Genomic DNA, 18,053 nt, shown 5'->3' with positions numbered 1-18,053 from the left:
CTTGTGTGTGTGTGTCTGTGTGTGAGAGCGAGAGCGCGCGTGCCAGATGATCAATATGTGTGATCACATGCAGGAAGTCGTGCATTTAATTTCTGGTAAACTTTTAAAAACCAAACAGGAAACTGTGTTTAACAGAAGTCAGTAAACTCAGCAGACGTGTGCGCCTTGACCGGTTGAACAGAAACCACTTCATTCCTTCAGTTTCCTGATGAAAGCCCCGCCCACACTCTGCTCCTAATGGCTGGATTTGACATTTTTCTCATTCCTCTTATGACGCCCTGTGTTTTCAGTGCTGACGAAGACTCTCAGCTCCTGCGAGACATTTTAAATGTCCAAACTGTGACAATGTGTTTGATGCAGTTTAAAATCAAAGAATCAACAAATAATTCAATAAATCAAATCAAATCACTTTTATTGCCACATCACATGTGCAGGTACATTGGTACAGCACATGTGAGTGAAATTCTTGTGTGGATGTGTATACTAAATATTTTTCTACGTGTGTGTGTGTGTGTGTACACATATTTTACAAATTAAATAGAGTAAACAATAAATAAAATATATAAAAATATACAGAGTTGAGACATGTGCAAAACAGTGGCATTACTGTACAGTATGGAGTGCATAATGTTGAAGTTCCAGTAGTGAAGCTGAGGTGTCTATGACGTGTTCAGCAGTCTGATGGCCTGGTGGAAGAAGCTGTCTCTCAGTCTGCTGGTTCAGGACCGGATGCTGCAGAACCTCCTTCCTGATGGAAGCAGTCTGAACAGTTTATGGCTGGGGTGACTGGAGTCCTTGATGATCCTCCCCGCTTTCCTCAGGCAGCGCTTCCTGTAGATGTCTTGGAGGGAGGGAAGCTCACCTCCAATTATCCGTTCAGAGCACCGCACTACTTGCTGGAGAGCTTTGCAGTTGTAGGCAGTGCTGTTGCCATACCAGGTGGTGATGCATCCAGTGAGGATGCTCTCAATGGCACAGTGATAGAAGGTCCTGAGGATGCGGGGGCTCATGCCGAATCTTTTCAGTCTCCTGAGAAAGAAGAGGCGCTGCTGCGCCTTCTTCACTGTTTTGTTTGTGTGTACTGACCACGTAAGATCCTCAGCCAGATGTACACCAAGGAACCGGAAGCTGCTCACTCTCTCCACAGCAGCGCCGTTGATGGTGATGGGGGTGTGTACTTCTCTGCACCTCCGGAAGTCCACTATCAACTCCTTTGTCTTTGCGACGTTGAGGGTGAGATGGTTGTCTTGACACCAGTGGGTCAGGGCGCTGACCTCCTCCCTGTAAGCCGTCTCATCACCATTGGTGATAAGACCCACCACTGTAGTGTCGTCCGCAAACTTCACAATGATGTTGGAGTTGTTAGTGGCTGTGCAGTCGTAGGTGTAGAGTGAGTATAGGAGAGGGCTCAGTACACACCCCTGTGGAGCACCAGTGTTCAGTGTGACGGGGGATGAGGTGATGCTGCCCAGTCTGACCACTTGGCGTCTTTCAGACAGGAAGCTAAGGATCCAGCTGCAGAGGGAGCTGCTCAGTCCTAGATCCTGCAGTTTCCTGTCCAGCTTCGAGGGAACGATGGTATTGAATGCTGAGCTGTAATCTACAAACAGCATTCTCACATACGTGTCTCTCTTCTCCAGGTGTGACAGGGCAGTGTGTAGTGTCAGGGCTATGGCATCATCAGTGGACCTGTTGTGGCGGTATGCGAACTGTAGAGGGTCCAGTGAGTCGGGTAGTGCAGAGCAGATGAAGTCCCTGGCCAGCTTCTCGAAGCATTTGCTTACGATGGGGGTCAGGGCTACAGGTCGCCAGTCGTTCAATGAGGAGATGGTGGAGGATTTGGGTACAGGGACGACGGTGGCCATTTTGAAGCAGGCTGGGACAACAGACAGAGAGAGGGAAAGGTTGAAGATGTGTGTGAACACTCCAGCCAGCTGAGCCGCGCATGACTTGAGGACGCGGCCGGGAATCCGTGAATGTCCTCTGACCCTCCAAAACCTTATTAGGCATTCAAAGCTGATCATCAATATTACTGAGCCAAAAAATAAGCTGAGGTAATTCATCTTATTTTCATTTATTCCTGATACAGCAGGCAAACAGTGAACACCAGAACATTTACATTTACAGTAATGGATTACACAGCAGTGAGGAATAGCTGTCATCACAGTAGATTTTTTTCTGAAAGAGCTGTAACTAAATTTAAGAATATAATCCACCCACTGTTATCTTCTTCAATGACCTATATCAACACAGAGCAGAGCAGCTACCTGAACGCTACACCAATAGAGGTCGATTATCTTGTTAATAATGTTACCTCTTCACAACGTATGACTCTGGATACTGTAGCTCCTGTGAAAAAGAGCCTCAAATCAGAAGTGCTTGACTCCCTGGTATAACTTTAAAATGCGCACCATGAAGCAGATAACTTGTAAGCTGGAGAGGAAAAGGCGTATCACTAATTTAGAAGATCATCATGTAGCCTGGAAAAATAGTGTGCTGCTTAATAAGAAAGCCATCAGTAAAGCTAGAACATCTTACTATTCATCACTGATTAAAGAAAATAAGAACACCACTAGGTTTCTCTTCAGCACTGTAGCCAGGCTGTTAAACTATTATTTAAAAAGCCATCACTTGATCTCCAACCTTCCTTTCATATCAAAAATCCTTGAAAGAGTAGTTGTCAAACAGCTAACAGATCATCTGCAGAGAAATGGCTTATTGGAAGAGTTTCGGTCAGGTTTCAGAGCTCATCACAGCACAGAAACAGCTTTAGTGAAGGTTACAAATGATCTTTTCAGAAGGCATAGTATACATTTTCACTGCTATGCAGATGACACCTAACTTTATCTGTCCATGAAGCCAGATAAAACACACCAATTAGTTAAACTGCAGGAATGTCTTAAAGACATAAAGACCTGGATGGCTGCTAACTTTCTGCTTCAAAATTTGGGTAAACTGAGGCTGTACTCAGCCCTGAAAATCTTACAAATAGGTATTTTACCATATACTTACTCTTAATCGCATTATCTTGGCCTCCAGTGACACTGTGAGGAATTCAATTCAGTTCAATTTTATTTATATAGTGCTAAATCACAACAACAGTCGCCTCAAGGCGCTTTAGGAATCTGGGAGTCTTCTTACATTTGCACTATATCTCTAAAATTAGATCCTCAGCATCACATCCTGTCTCATAGTGATGTTGAAAAACTCGTTTATGTATTTATGACTACTGTAATTTGTTATTATAACCTCCCTGAAAAGCTTTCAGTTGATCCAAAATACTGCAGCACGAGTACTGACAGGCAGAGACTGATTAGAAAGAGGGAGCATAGTTCTCCTATATTGGCTTATCTTGATTGGCTCCCTGTTAAATCCAGAATTTAAAATCCTGCTCCTCACATATAAGGTCTTAGCTTAATGACCTTATAGTACTTCAGTATCACCCCATGAAAGCAAGAGTATTAAGTAGAATGGGAGGCCGAGCCTTGAGCTTTCAAGGCCCCTCTTCTATGTAACCAGTGTCCAGTTTGGATTCAGGAGACGGACACTATCCCCATTTTTAAGATTAGGTTTAAAACGTTCCTTTTGATAAAGTAGGGCTGGATCAGGTGACCCTGAATCCTCCCTTAGTTATGCTGCAATAGGTGTAGGCTGCCGGGGGCTACCCATGATGCACTGAGTGAGTTTCTTCTTCACTCACATATGTTTGTACACCTCTCTGCATTTAAATATTAATTATTATTCATCTCTGGCTCTCTTCTACAGCATGTCCTTCTCCTGTCTTTATCTGCTCAGACCCAACCAGTCGCAGCAGATGGCCGCCCCTCCCTGAGCCTGGTTCTGCTAAAGGTTTCTTCATGTTAAATGGGAACTACTGTCACCAAAGCGTTTGCTCACAGGAGGTTATATGATTTGGGGGGGTTTCTCTGTTTTCTATGTATCATTGTAGGGTATTTACCTTATGATATAAAGTGCCTTGAGGCAACTGTTGTTGTAATTTGGTGCTATTTAAAAAAATGAATTGAACTGAACTAGTATTCCAGTGTAACTGTGAGACAGGGTGTGTTTCTAATTTTAGAGGTATTGCACAAATTGAGAAAAGCAGTCCTACATATGTTTTTAATCTGGCATTGAGAAGCAACTGGTTAAAAACAACATAAAAACAACTAGTTCGATACAATAGTTCTACGATTTTTAGGGCTTAATAATAATAACCCCAGTTTTACCCGAATTTAGAAGCAGAAAGTTAGCGGCCATCCAGGTCTTTATGTCTTTAAGACATTCCTGCAGTTTAACTAATTGGTGTGTGTTATCTGGCTTCATGGATAGATAGAGCTGGGTGTCATCTGCATAGCAGTGAAAATGTATGTTATGCCTTCTAATGATACTCCCCAAGGGATTATAATGTAAACAGAATTGGTTCTAGCATTGGGCCTTATATAACTTTATAATTAACCTTAGTGTGTGAAGAGGACTCCCCATTTACATGAGGAATATAACAGAAAATAAAAACATGTACTCAATAAATTCACAGATAAAAGCTGTCCCATGCCACAGTAGTCATATTTTCAGGTGTGTTCTTCATAGAGCTCTATTACCCGCGCTCTAGTAACACCTCTGATTGGAGGAGGAGGTGCTTTGATATGAGCATGCATGAGTCTGAAGCAGAAACTTTAAGTGTTTTTCTGTGCGCTGGAAATTACCTTAATCTGAGCGCTTTGATAATGTCAGAGAGAAAAATGTTTGGTATTTTTCATCAGAGGTGTGGACTCGAGTCACATGACTTGGACTCGAGTCAGACTCGAGTCATTAATTTTATGACTTTAGACTTGACTTGAAAAAATGTTCTAAGACTTGTGACTTGACTTGGACTTTTACACCAATGACCTGGGACTTGAAATTGGACTTGAACCGGTTTACTTGAAAAGACTTGATATTTTACCCCAAATATAAAATTTAACATGCATATTATATAGAGATTGAAAATGTGACGTCATTCACGGGTAGAACCGCAAAGGATTCTGGGAACTCGTGGCAAGCGGTACTAGCGCACGCAGGCTTTCAATTAAAATCAGTTATACAGCGATAAAAAGAAACACAAAAATGTCAAGAAGCTGTTGTATTATTAACTGCAATAGCCGGTCGCATGACAGCCACGGGAAGCCGACGGGTAAAGAGATCGGTTGTTATCGGATTACGTCGTTGAAGAGAAATTGTTCGAGCCATGTTTCCGAAGTAACAAAGAGGCGACTGGATTGCAGCCATTCAAAGACCAAATATAACGTCCCAGAACACTCCAGCTCACAGGTTAGTCTGCTCCAAGCATTCCCACAAAGGTCAGTCTGCTGTTGTAGTTAATGCGTCATTTTTCTTAACATAATTGGTGATATAGGTTACAAGCAAGTCTGGCGCTGAACAGAAATTGTCGCGCTATGCTCCTTTATTTATTGTGCATAAATAGTGAATTGTCCTGACACAATATTGCGTTTCGCCTCTGTTATTATGGTACATTGACAAAAACATATACTTTTATTCACAGGATAAAACAGGTTTTTTGTATCACTAATTGCCCAGTACGATTACAGCATACAGTATTATTGTCACTGCTACATTTCTGTGATGCTACCAGAAATTATTTCCACTACTAATTAATTACCGTTGAGCTCAAAGGTCCTATTAATAAACGGTTAACGAATGTGTATTTATGAAGACAATTTGTGAGACTGGTAAACTTATGATAGGTACGATGGTCTTTCGTTCTACACGGTGCGTTTCAAGGTCCTGCACCCATCCGTCGGTAAACTGTACCTGGGCTTGTTGCAGTGACCTGAAGTTACTAAACTTCATGAGTGTATGCACTCACTCCAAGAACCGTATGATTATAAATATGCATATAAATATGCTAAGATGAGATAGCTGACTTCATCTAACTAGCAAATGTTTTCCAGGCTACGTTGGTGATACAGTTTTTTTTAATGTGTATGATATTTTTGTCATGCGATTTTAAAGCTGGTCCTACAACCGCATCCAAGAATAACATGCAGCTTATCTCAGAACTGTCGGTGAAAATTATTCTTGGAGCTAGGTTTAATTGAGCTGCATTTTAAAGAGGTGCAATTTCACAATTTGTGTATATTTTCTAAGTTCACTATTTTGTCATGTGTTGAGAAAAACACAGATTTTAAAATTACATGGTCTAATATTTACATTTAGCATAACTGCAACATTATTTTTTCGTTTTTTTTTTTAAAGACTCGAAAGGACTTGAAATTCAAAGTTTCAGACTTGTGACTTGACTCGGACTTTTACACCAGTGACTTGAGACTCGACTCTGACTTGACTTGAGGATAAAGACTTGAGACTTACTTGAGACTTGCAAAACAATGACTTGGTCCCACCTCTGTTTTTCATAACAAGGATGTGGGGAGTGACGAAGGGCTAATACCTGCTACAGTGAGAGATAACAGTACAGGTAAGGCTCCCTGCTGCTCTGGATATTTCTGACACTATCTAAACAAGCTGAATGGGTTTTATTGCAAGATTTAGTTTGGCGGGTCACCAAGATGCTTACCTGGCTCAGATACAGGTGTGCACATTCTCAGGTTTATTTTTATAGTTTCTACCACAGGGTGCAGCGATAAGAAATGATGCCCAGGTGTGTTTAATCCAGGTGTGTGAAATCGGAGTGTTTGATCCAGATGTTCTGTGTCCTACGGCTCCTCTTTCCAACGTATATCCCACGCATGTTACACGTTCACGTCTTCAGCCACACAATAAGACCCCCTCCTCCCCCCTTCCTTCCGTTTCCCACGGAAGCCCCTCCCTGTTAGCCGTTAGCTCGGTAGCCGGACAGCAGCTGGAGAAGCCGGGAAACGGAGCAGAGAATCCAGAAGAACCGGAGGACATGATACCGGCCAAGGACTACAGAGGACCGCGGTGATCGGACAGCGAGCCTCCTGCCGCATTAACCCACTTCCTGGTGCGTTAAAGCGGCAGAAAGCGTCCGAGGAGCGCAGGAAAAACTGGGAACCCCCTGCGAGTATCCCGCCGCTCCATTGGAGCTTCGTACCCGGAGAAAAGGTTCGGAGAAGCGGACAGGGGGTCTCTGAGTGCGTTCGGCTTCAGTTTTAAAGACTTCTGAACAAAGTTTAACAGCAGCTGTTAGTATGTTAATAAGTCAGTTTTCCTGCAATTCCAAAGGAAGCTGCCGTTATCTTTTTAGCACGCTAGCTTCATTTCCCTTTAATTTAGACGGGAGCAGCGGCTAGCGTTAGCATAGTTTGAAACTTAAAGTGCCACAAGCCGTTTTAACTTTTTAAAACAGTTTTTAAACATCTTAAAGTGCTTTAAAGCTATATTTAAACCGTTTCATGTGTTTTAAGGTTTTGTGACGTGATTAGATAGTTTGAAGGAAGTCTGAAAAGTTTTGAAGCGTCCTAGAAGGAAGTAGTGAAGATGTTGGAAATATGCTTGGAACGTGTTTTGGAAAGTCTTGGAAAGTTTTTGAGTTAGCTTTAGCAGATTGAAGCTAATGTTTATAGTTTAAACCACTTTAAAGCCAAGGAGGAAGTGAGTGTTTCACACCTGATGGTTTCATTTCTGTTGTCGGACAGTTTGAATTTTTCTGTGCTGGAGGTGAAATCACCCTGTTCTTGTGTCTGAGGATTTCAGCGGTTTTTAGAGGGTTGTTAGAGAGTATAAAATGGGTTATGAGGTTTCAGGCTGTGGCTTTAGCAGAGTAAACATATCCTGCTCAATTTGTTCAGAGGTTTAGAAGTGACTGTGGGAGATGTCGAGGTTTGAAGAGTTTGTTTCAGATCATCTATTTGTTATGAACCTGCTGATATTTCTGTCTCTCCATAGACGGCCATGCTATCAGTGCCCGCTAATCCACGCTGTTAAACACAAAGACTGAGATCCAGGATGGGGTTCGGTCGGGATCTAAGGAATTCCCACGAGGGATTATTGAAGCTGCAGGACTGGGAGTTAAAGGTCTGATATAGCCTCAAATACTCAAAGAGCTCAACATGTTTCCACCTGCGGAGATCACTATCAGAGGGGTGCAGTTCACAGTCTGACCTGTGGTGGGCACTGTTTATACAGACTGTAATTAAAGATGGATACAGTTCCTCTCATGTCCAGCAGGGGCAGCAGTGAGTCAGTCCCCACATACCTCCATTTAAAACTTTGCAGCAGAAATAAACATGTTTACAGACTAATACACAAAATTTGGGGTCTCTATTAGGGATGGGTATGGATAAGATTTTCACGATTCCGATTCCATTTTCGATTCTGTTTAACGATTCGATTCTTTATCGATTCTCTTATCGATTCTTATTTTTAAAAAAGGAGAACACTAAGGTCGATTAGCTTAGAACTTTGTTTTATATCTTCTCTTTGAACAAGATAGAAATTTAGGAGTAACATGGCCTTACAAACCCAACAGTGAGATCTTAAGAGATCCACAGCCTACGGCTCTTCAATGGGGTGTCAAAGGGGCCCCAGGAAAAAAAAATTGTAAATGTAAAATAATAAAATAAATATTCTTCTGTAGCAATAACAAACTATAACATAAATTATTCTGTAGCAATTACACAAGAATATCCAGTAATGTCCCTGCCTACAATTAAACACATTCACTTACCGAAAATCGGGGGCATCTGCTGTAGCAAATGGGTGCAAACCTTTTACCACAAACTTAGTCACTGCTCGGTGACATTCGTCTATCCTGGCCTGAAAGGAGACGCTAACGGTAGACTGCAGCGAGAGCTGCCAGCATCTGAGCCAGACTCTGTCTCTCTCATCATGGTCACCTAAATGCACAGTAATGGCAGGTTTTGTAATAAGGCAGATTGCGCTAACATAATATGCACTGTTAGTTGATTATTTACCTGCCGCATTAACGGGAGAGGACGTGCAAACGTTACCGCTGCTGCTGGGTTGAGGTTCACGAGTCCGGAGCGGAATTAAAAACACGACATTCATTTAAGGTCATCGCGTGTTTTGTGAGCAAATGCTTTTGCATATTCGTAGTGTTTCCTCCCTTAAATGAAAGATCTACTTTGCAAGTATTGCAAGTTGCCCTGTTGTCATCCGTTCTCGTAAAGTATAACCAAACTTTTGAGCGGCTTACGCGCCGTGTTTCCTGCGAGGTAAATGACGCTCCGCAACGTGATGACGTCATTTGGGGCGACTGGAATCGATAAGGGAATCGTTTGCAAAAATGGCAAACAATTCCAAGGAATTGAAACAGTGGGAACCGGTTCTCAACAAGAACCGGTTTTCGATACCCATCCCTAGTCTCTATAGATAATTTCCTGGTTTATTACACCCGTACAAGGGCAAATGTTTATATAACACTTTTTTTAAAGTTTGTATAGTAAAGTTTGTTGGAGCCTTTAGGAGCATTTTTAATTATGTTAATTTATATGGCTGCTGTGAGGTTACTGTACTAACAGGGCTGAGAAGGGTGATCTTCAGTTTTGAGAGTGAAATTTGAAGATTTTGATTTAATATTACACAGCATTAAGTAAATCTGCCCTCTCGGACAAATATGGTCACTTCCTTAATCAAATAAATAACATAGCACCTTCCAAAATGCTAACGTTGAGACTCCAAAAATCAGTGTGTCACAGTGGCCAGGTCCATCTTTTATCTACATTCTGTGTCAAACACCTGTCTTTTGTGTGATGTCATTATTCTGCGCCTCCTCCTCTCCACTCGTCACTTCTTGTCTGGTTCACTCTTGCTGCCTGCCTTCTAGCTGCTGGAGACGGTGAAGCGCTTCATGACGCTGCGGGTGAAAAGTGATAAAGAGTATGCCTCTCTGCTGCTCAGCATGACGCAGCAGATGGAGAAACAAGAAACTGCCGACTATGTCAGCACCGTGAGTAAGGTGAGTGGCTCAGTTGTCGGTTTAATGGGAGGGGCAAAGCATGTGGACCAGTCTAAGTGTGTGTGTGTGTGTGTGTGTGTGTCCCAGTCGTGGTCGCAGGTGATTCGTCAGACGGAGGCGTTGGGTCGGATAATGAGAAGTCACGCCGACGATTTGAACTCGGGGCCACTGCACCGTCTCGCCACGCTGATCCGGGACAAGCAGCAGGTGAAGAAGAGCTACCAAAGTCTTCATCAGCAGCTGGAGAGCCACATCCACAAGGTGTGCAGGGGGAGGGGCAGCAGACTGAGTCAGAGCCTTAGCTAAAAGTTAGTTTCCTGTTGGTGCATAATATAAGCACGCCAGGGCTTTTACAAGCATGTTGGACTGAGTGAGCTCACCTGAGCACGTCTCTTAGGTTTCATCAGCTTTTAAATAATTTCAATTCATTAAAAACTAATCATTATGATGTCATCCACCATTTAAATTTATAGGCATGTGGTTAAGATTTCATTCGTTACTTCTCGGTATGGTTATGGTTGCTAGGTAACCAGGACTGACCTGGATAAGCTGAAGGTGACGTATCGTCAGTTGAGCCGTGATGCCAGCAACGCCAAAGAGAAATACAGAGAGGCTGTAGCCAAAGGTGAGTCCCTGAAACCCTCTTTGTTACACTGTCCTTTGTTACACTGTCCTTTTGACTCCTCCCTAACCGTCTCTCACTTCCAATTAAAGGCCGTGAGGTGGAGCGTGCCCGCGACCGTTATGACAAGGCTATGGGGAAGCTCCACAACCTTCACAACCAGTATGTGCTCGCGGTGTGCAGCGCCCGGACGCAGCAGGATGAACACCGCTGCCATGCCGCACCCGCCCTGCTGGACGCTCTGCAGAGGATGCAGGAAGACATGACACTTGCCCTGTGAGTCACATGACCACTGTCATACCATCTCATACCTATCTATTACTGCAGTAAAAATATTCTGGAAAAGTACTGTCAGCTACTTTTTGTGTGTGTATTGGTGCAGGAAAAGTATTCTTGAGGAGTACTGTGAGATCAGCAGTCTTCTCTCTGAGGAGATCGTGAAGGTCCATCAGGAGATTGCGGCAGCAGTTGAGCAGATCGATCCTCTTGCCGAGTATCAGCACTTCATCGACGCCTACAGGTCAGCTCACACCTGTTGGACAGGACACCTCTTTGTCCGGGTTGCACTGGTAACCACCTGCCTACCTCTCTTAGGTCTCCGGAGACGCCAGAGGCGACTGTGGAGTTTGACGCATCTCTTTCGGAGGAGATGGACAACCTGCCGGCCAATGAGATTTTGTGGAACACGCTGACAGCCGAAAGCTTGAGAGCCAAGTGCGTTTTTTCAAACTTTCATTTCAGTGTTTGCCGTAACCCACCAAACTAAAAGCTTGTAGTACCTGTTAGTATCTGATTTTGGTGAGCGCAGAGCTCTGTGATTTCTGCCTGGGGTCCTGAGCACCACTCTGCCTGCTTTGGCCTGTTTGGCTTTAGGGTCGGTGTGATGGGGGGTGGTGTACTTAGTGGAGTTACACCACTGTCTTTGTGTGTATGTGGGTGTGGCTACTAACCCTTGTTTTAATTGCCTTTAGGTTGTCGTCGGCAACAGAGGAGCTGCAGCTGACTCAGCAGAATCTGCAGGGCAAGGAGGCGCTGGCTGACGACCTGGACAACAAAATCCAGACGAGTCAGCAGAGTGCGGAGAAGAAGAGCGAGTGAGTGCGAGGAGGTGGAGTCAGAGCTTTCTCTTTCTTTCTCCCTCTCTCTCTCTCTCTGTCTCTGACTGTCTGTGTCTCTCGCCCTCAGCTGCGTCCTGCTGCTCAGTCAGAAACTCTCTCTCCTCGAGCTTCGGCACGCTGTCCAATCACTGCGCAGCTCAGAGGCGAGCCTTGCCTCCCAGAAGGCCTTGCTCGACGCCAAGATGGCAGATGCTGCTGCTTCCCCTCCCCCGCCACCACCACCCCCCGCACTGCCATACGAGGACGATACTCGCTCTGTCGGATCAACTGTAAATATTCAATTATTAGTTTTCATTTATCGATTAGAACTGACAGGAAGAGATTCCTTTTCACAAGCGTTTTTTCCACATTTAACATTTGAATGTAGCGCTCTGGATTAAGTGTGTGTGTGTGTGTGTGTGTGTGTGTGTGTGTGTAGGACAAAGTGAAGGACCGTGGATCTCGGTTCGACACTCTTCGTCACTCTCTGGCTGGGATGATTCGATCTCCCAAAGCAATGCTGGGCTCCTCTACCTCGGTAAGACTTTTCAACACTGAACCCGTTTATATCTCAACAGAATCAGAGGTGAAGGAAGCCTCCAGAGGACGGAGGAGTCTTGATTAGCCTGTGGGAGTCCAGATAGATCTGACAGGAAGCAGCTAATCAGAGAGTGACTCTGGCATTAGCCAAAGCTGTAACTGAGGTGTGGAAGGAGTTTGTCCAACTTGCTTACCTGTGCTTTGTGGACTCATTCAGCTACATCTCTTGGGCAGTCCTCTAGAGGGTGCTTTGGAAGTAAGAGCCTTCTAGCTCGTAGTTGCGTGCATTCAGCCCCTGTACGGCCTCAATGAGGGCTTGGTGGTGGTGGTGCTGCACTTCACTGGGGCTGCCCTTTGTTACTGATGCTGTTCAAAACTTTTACGGATAGAGACAGGGTAACAAAGGGAGTGCTCGTGGATTTCAGGGACTTGGCTTTGGCACCGCCTCTTTGAATTTCTCATTGGCATTTCTGGCATCACGGGTCAACTGATTCACATCACCTTCAGCTTCTCCAGAGAATGAGAATGAGCAGCTCCATGTGTGAGGCCATGTTCTCACTCTAGGTATTGGAGGCTTAGGGTCCTTGGTTGGAGGAGTTTCGGTATCTCAGAGAGAGCAGAGTGGAAGAGTGACTGATGGAGCGGTTGCTGTAGGGATGTGGATGCTGTGCTGATCCTTACTAAGGTGTTTAATCTCCAACTGGGAGAAGATCCAGGACACCTAAGAGATCGTTAGTCTCATCTGGTTTGGAAACGCCTCTGTTTCCCCCAAATAGAGCTGGAGGAGGTGGGGGGAGAGGGCGGTCTGAATCAGAGGTGGAAGGATCAGATTATATTGGAGATTTTTCTTCTTCTGCATCTCTGCAGCAGTTCTTTGATGTGATCCCCACATCGGAACGCCCTCTAGCAGAGCAAGAGTGGTACCACGGCGCCATCCCCCGCATTGAGGCTCAGGAGTTACTACGGCAACAGGGAGACTTCCTCGTTAGGGAGAGCCATGGCAAACCGGGCGAGTATGTCCTGTCTGTCTTTTCTGACGATCAGAGACGTCACTTCATCATCCAGTATGCTGATGTACGTGCGATTACACACACACTTCATCATCCAATATATCGACATATATTCACACACAGTAACCCGGTGTGTGTGTGTGTGTGTGTCTCTCTCATATGTTAAGCTAATGTCTCTCACCCTCTCTGGTAGAATCAGTACCGTTTTGAGGGGACGGGCTTCACCACCATCCCTCAGCTCATTGAGCATCACTTCACCACCAAGCAAGTCATTACCAAGAAGTCTGGAGTCGTGCTGCAAAACCCCGTTGTAAAGGTAGCCCCTCCTACACCCACATACAGTTGTGCATTGAGGTTAGTTATCATGATGGTATTTGGTGCTCACTGGCTGTTTTTTCTCTGCAGGACAAGAAGTGGATCCTGAACCATGAGGATGTGGTGCTGGGGGACCTGCTGGGAAAGGTGAGGCATCTACCTGTCCTTATACTCATCTTTCACTCACCGCCTTCATTTCCCGTTGTTCGTTGCTGTCTTTATTACAGGGTAACTTTGGCGAGGTGTACAAAGGGACTCTGCAGCGAGACAAAACACCGGTCGCCGTGAAAACGTGTAAAGAGGATTTGCTTCCAGAGCTGAAGATCCGCTTTCTGTCTGAGGCCAGGTGAGCCCTTCATGCAAGCACCATCAACATCATCATCATCATCAACAAATCAGTCAGTAGCAAATCAATCAAACAGTTTTTACACCACATATCGGGAAACAGCCCAAATGTCTGTCTGTGTACTCCCTGTCAAACTTGGGTTGTTATGTCAGCATCTAATCGGGCGATGTCAGACGTCCTTTTCTCCCTTTCCTGCTGGAATGTCGGTATTCCCAGAGCAGTAATCCCTCCATAGTCTCCTCCCATCTCAACAGGTCCAGAGTTTTCCGCCTTCAGGTAGAAACCCTGAAGGTGGAAAACAGGAAACCCTCTTCTATACCCGCTGAGTCCGAGCTGAATGTTAAGGGCACGGTTTTGACTTTGGAAGCCAAACCTGAACCCTGAATCATTATCCACGGTGCCAGAAGAGAAGAAGAGAAAATTATAAAGCAAGTTCAGAAAGTTCAACCCATCTATCAGCCTCAGGAACAGAAAGATGTGAGTTTAAAAACCCGGAAAAAGGCTCATCACACCAAGGTCGACTTGCGCTCCTCTAGTCAGATCCTCCTGGATTTGGTATTTACAGTAACAGTCAGTAGGTGGAGCTCTCAGCTCTGATGTCCAAGAAGTGATGGTCATTAGGGTTGTCTCAAACTGTAGATGGGACAGTCAGAGAAAGGCCAAAACTACATCGCATCTCTTCTCCATAAGGGAGGCTGAGCAGGGTGATACCTGATCACAGCTTTGGTCCTTGTGTTAAAGAAAGGATCTGTCATGCAGTTCTGCTGCTCCACTGGTTCTGTCTCAGAACTCTACATGACATTAAAGACATGGATCAAAAAGGAGCTCCCCCTAGCATTCACCCCTCACTCTCTGTTTAAGTTTGCCAGGACTCTGCTAAGGCTTCACCGCCTTCTAATCCTCCTCAGCGCTCAGCTCATCTTCAGCCAAGCGTATTACACGTGGCCTTAGATCAGCTTATACAATGCAATCAGTGACCTTTGGCCTTCGGGGAGTGAGGTGGATTGAGGTGCTTATGACCTTCCATACCTCCAACACTTTTTTTTTAGAGCAGGCTGATGACCCCGTGACACCTACAGGTTTCTCTGGATTTCACCCAAAGACTCTGAGAGGATCGGGCACTTTGACCTGTTACCTGACCTTAGTCAGTGACCCCGAGTCTTACAGAGACAACCCGCCTGAGGAAAACTCTGAACCAGAGGCACTGTGAGTATCCCACACCTGCCCAGAGTCCCGCCTCCTCCAGGAGTTTGTTCCAGAAAGAGAAGCGTGGGATAGTTACCTCTAACCAAAGAAAGAGGTGATGATCACATTCAGAAATTAATTAAACAGAGTGAGAAATATAAAAAATGGCCTCTCTGGTTGGCTTAACACTTACTCTGCTCTCTGATTGGCTGAACGCTCACTCTGCTCCTCTCTGATTGGCTGCAGAATCCTGAAGCAGTATGACCACCCGAACATTGTGAAGCTGATTGGCGTTTGTACCCAGCGACAGCCGATCTACATTGTCATGGAGCTCGTTCCTGGTGGGTGAAGCTTAAATTGAGTGAACTTGTATTGTTATTGGTCAGTTTCTAACAGGTGTGTCTTATGAGTCCAGGTGGAGACTTTCTGTCATTCCTGAGAAAGAAGAAGGATGAGCTGAAGACCAAACAGCTGCTTCGCTTTGCAGTTGATGCTGCGGCTGGGATGGCGTACCTGGAGAGCAAAAACTGCATCCATAGGTAACCACGGTTACGGCGGGGTTATAAAACCCGTCAAAACTTTGCAGAGACTTGTTCTTGCCATCAAACTCGGAGTGAGTTCAAAGTTTAAGTATTTTCTGAGTTTAACCATCGTGTATGCGTGTGTGTGTGTGTGTGTATGTGTGTGTGTCTGTGTGTATCTCAGGGACCTGGCAGCGAGGAACTGTCTTGTCGGGGATAACAGCGTGCTGAAGATCAGTGACTTTGGGATGAGTCGTCAGGAGGATGACGGCATTTATTCTTCTTCTGGACTCAAACAGATCCCCATAAAATGGACTGCACCTGAGGCGCTCAACTATGGTAACACACACACACACACACCTGTACCTGAGATGCCTGTTGATTTTTAAAGAAGCTGTTGAGTCTGTGACAGAAGTTAATAAAAACAGAGCAGAGAGTGGCTGCTGATTGTGTGCTGTGCTGTGATTGGGCGCTGCAGGTCGTTACAGCTCAGAGAGCGATGTGTGGAGTTACGGTATCCTCCTGTGGGAAACCTTCAGTCTGGGGGTATGTCCTTACCCGGGGATGACCAATCAGCAGGCTCGAGAACAGGTGGAGAAAGGTAAACACTCAGATAATCAATCAGCTGCATCACAAAATCAGTGATATCATCAAGTGGTGACCATGTGTTCCTGGTTGCTAGGTTACAGGATGGCTTGCCCTCAACGTTGCCCTGACGATGTGTACAAAGTGATGCAGCGCTGCTGGCAGTACAGCCCCGAGGACCGGCCCAAGTTCTCCGAGCTGCAGCGGGACCTTGCTGCTATTAAGAAGAAGTGATGAGGTTGATGAGGCCAGTCTGAGGACACTCCCTTAAAGTGTAAGATCGCCAATCGCAGACTCCGAGATCAGAACACGAAACACTGCATTACAGGAAGGACGCCAGCCTCGAGTCAAGAAACTGAATGAGTAATTGATCGATTGATCTACACTAAATGATAAACAGAGTAAACAAACACTGAATCAATAACAACACTACAAACAAACAGAAGCTGCTAAAATGTTTGTGCAAGCTTTTTTTCTTTTTTTTCTTTTTTAAACTCAAATATTTCTATTTTTTAGTTGAAACGATGTGAAGCCCCCTTCTGTTATAACGGCCACACATCCTTCCCTTTGACCATCAGCTCTGAACACTAAAACTGTTTTATTTAATTTAATTTTTTTATTTCTGCCATTAATCTGAAGAAGCTTTTAGTTGGGAAAATCTTAAAATCTTAAAATCTGAAAGATCTAAAAGACAGAAACCGCGTGCGGTAACTGAGCCCACATGTCATTGATATCAGTTTAAACTTAATTGAAGACACTAACTTGAACAAAACAAAAATGCGTTCCAACAAAAACTAAAAACACTAAAAAATAAAAATGTTTACGTCCTTTTTTAGGGGGCGGGGTTTCTCTGCACATCACTGCTGATTGGTTAATAGCACATGATGCACAGTTTCATCACACAGACCACGTCCACAAGCGGTTTTTTTTTTTCCCCCCAGAAAGTTTCTTTGACCAAACAGCTTGGATTTTTATCACCAGCACTTTGTATATTTTCAGGTTGCTATGTGTTCAGAGTAAAAGAACTTTGAGTAGTGTTTGGTAAGCATCACTTCTTGGACATCAGAGCTGAGAGCTCCACCTACTGACTGTTACTGTAAATACAAGTTTTTCTGAGTTCCGACACTAATCGTCTTTTTAAAATATTATTGTTGTACCTTTATTATGAAAATAAACTGTATGAAAATAAGCCAGTGTTTGATGCCCATTCAAAATGCTGGAACAGCACAAATGCAGTCCAGAGGTGTAGTTCAGCATTTACAGCTACACCACTGAGTTGCTTTTCACCTATCAGCCAAAGAGGCCATGCCTCTATGCAGACTTTAAGCAGGTGAGTTAAGGAGTAAATTGGCTATAACGAACTGAGCCCTAGGTGATGCCCGATAGTCATAACTGTGGTGATGTGTTGCTCAAGAACAACATCTGCTGGATTTTAAAGACATTGCAGGTAACCTGGATGAAGAAGGTGGAGAGGGTCTGAACTAGGTTCGTTCTGGACATCAAATCAGTGGTGAATGGTTCTTGTTTACATAACTAGGATAAAGCGCTAACTGAATGAGAGAAGTGTATTTATTTAAATTAAGTTGATTATAAAAAAGATGATGCAAATGCAGAATTTATGAGGAAGTATAAGTGGAGAAAACACATTTATGTGCAAATAAAATAATGTTAATACATTTGAAAAAAGCAACTGCTCAGTTCTCGTCTGAGTTAAAAGTGGAAACGGGACCTTATTTAGCATTTTGGTTTCAAAATTTTTACAGACTTGAAAAAAATTATGTTTAGTGGATTGTACACTAGATCATAATTGAGCCAAAAATGTAAACTGTCAAACAGCACCAGAGATGGCCTCCTGTCACCATGAATACACATGAGTCTAAATTTTTTCTTCCCATAAACATAGTTTGGCATCTCACTGCCGTACAACAACACAGCAC

At 44.3% G+C, this 18,053-nt stretch overlaps 1 protein-coding gene across 3 annotated transcripts; it reads left to right on the top strand.

Annotated features, from left to right (window-relative positions):
- The first annotated feature begins 6,798 nt into the window (after positions 1–6,798).
- On the top strand, positions 6,799–17,561 carry fer (fer (fps/fes related) tyrosine kinase). Of its 3 annotated transcripts, none has more exons than XM_086299792.1 (20): positions 6,799–7,080; positions 7,864–7,992; positions 9,764–9,895; positions 9,983–10,156; positions 10,421–10,520; positions 10,610–10,793; positions 10,900–11,037; positions 11,112–11,231; positions 11,489–11,611; positions 11,703–11,904; positions 12,054–12,152; positions 13,025–13,228; positions 13,358–13,480; positions 13,570–13,626; positions 13,707–13,825; positions 15,257–15,351; positions 15,426–15,549; positions 15,716–15,870; positions 16,010–16,132; positions 16,214–17,561. In XM_086299792.1, the coding sequence occupies exons 2-20, from the start codon at positions 7,924–7,926 to the stop codon at positions 16,348–16,350; spliced, it is 2,478 nt and encodes an 825-aa protein (XP_086155918.1). In that variant the 5' UTR covers positions 6,799–7,080; positions 7,864–7,923; the 3' UTR covers positions 16,351–17,561. The 3 variants fall into 3 exon arrangements, with proteins under 3 accessions (XP_086155918.1, XP_086155917.1, XP_086155916.1); XM_086299791.1 differs by having other exon boundaries at positions 6,800–7,109; positions 13,022–13,228; positions 16,214–17,557; XM_086299790.1 differs by having other exon boundaries at positions 6,800–7,080; positions 13,022–13,228; positions 16,214–17,556.
- Positions 17,562–18,053: the final 492 nt, after the last annotated feature.

This window comes from Aulonocara sp. 'chitande type north' Nkhata Bay, linkage group LG7 (assembly GCF_057382095.1).
Source record: "Aulonocara sp. 'chitande type north' Nkhata Bay isolate Kocher_YH1m ecotype deep benthic linkage group LG7, A_spYH_male_GT1.1, whole genome shotgun sequence".
NCBI classification, from domain to species: domain Eukaryota; kingdom Metazoa; phylum Chordata; class Actinopteri; order Cichliformes; family Cichlidae; genus Aulonocara; species Aulonocara sp. 'chitande type north' Nkhata Bay.
Note: the sequence above shows the minus strand (reverse complement) of the source record. Positions and strands in the feature narration are given on the sequence as shown.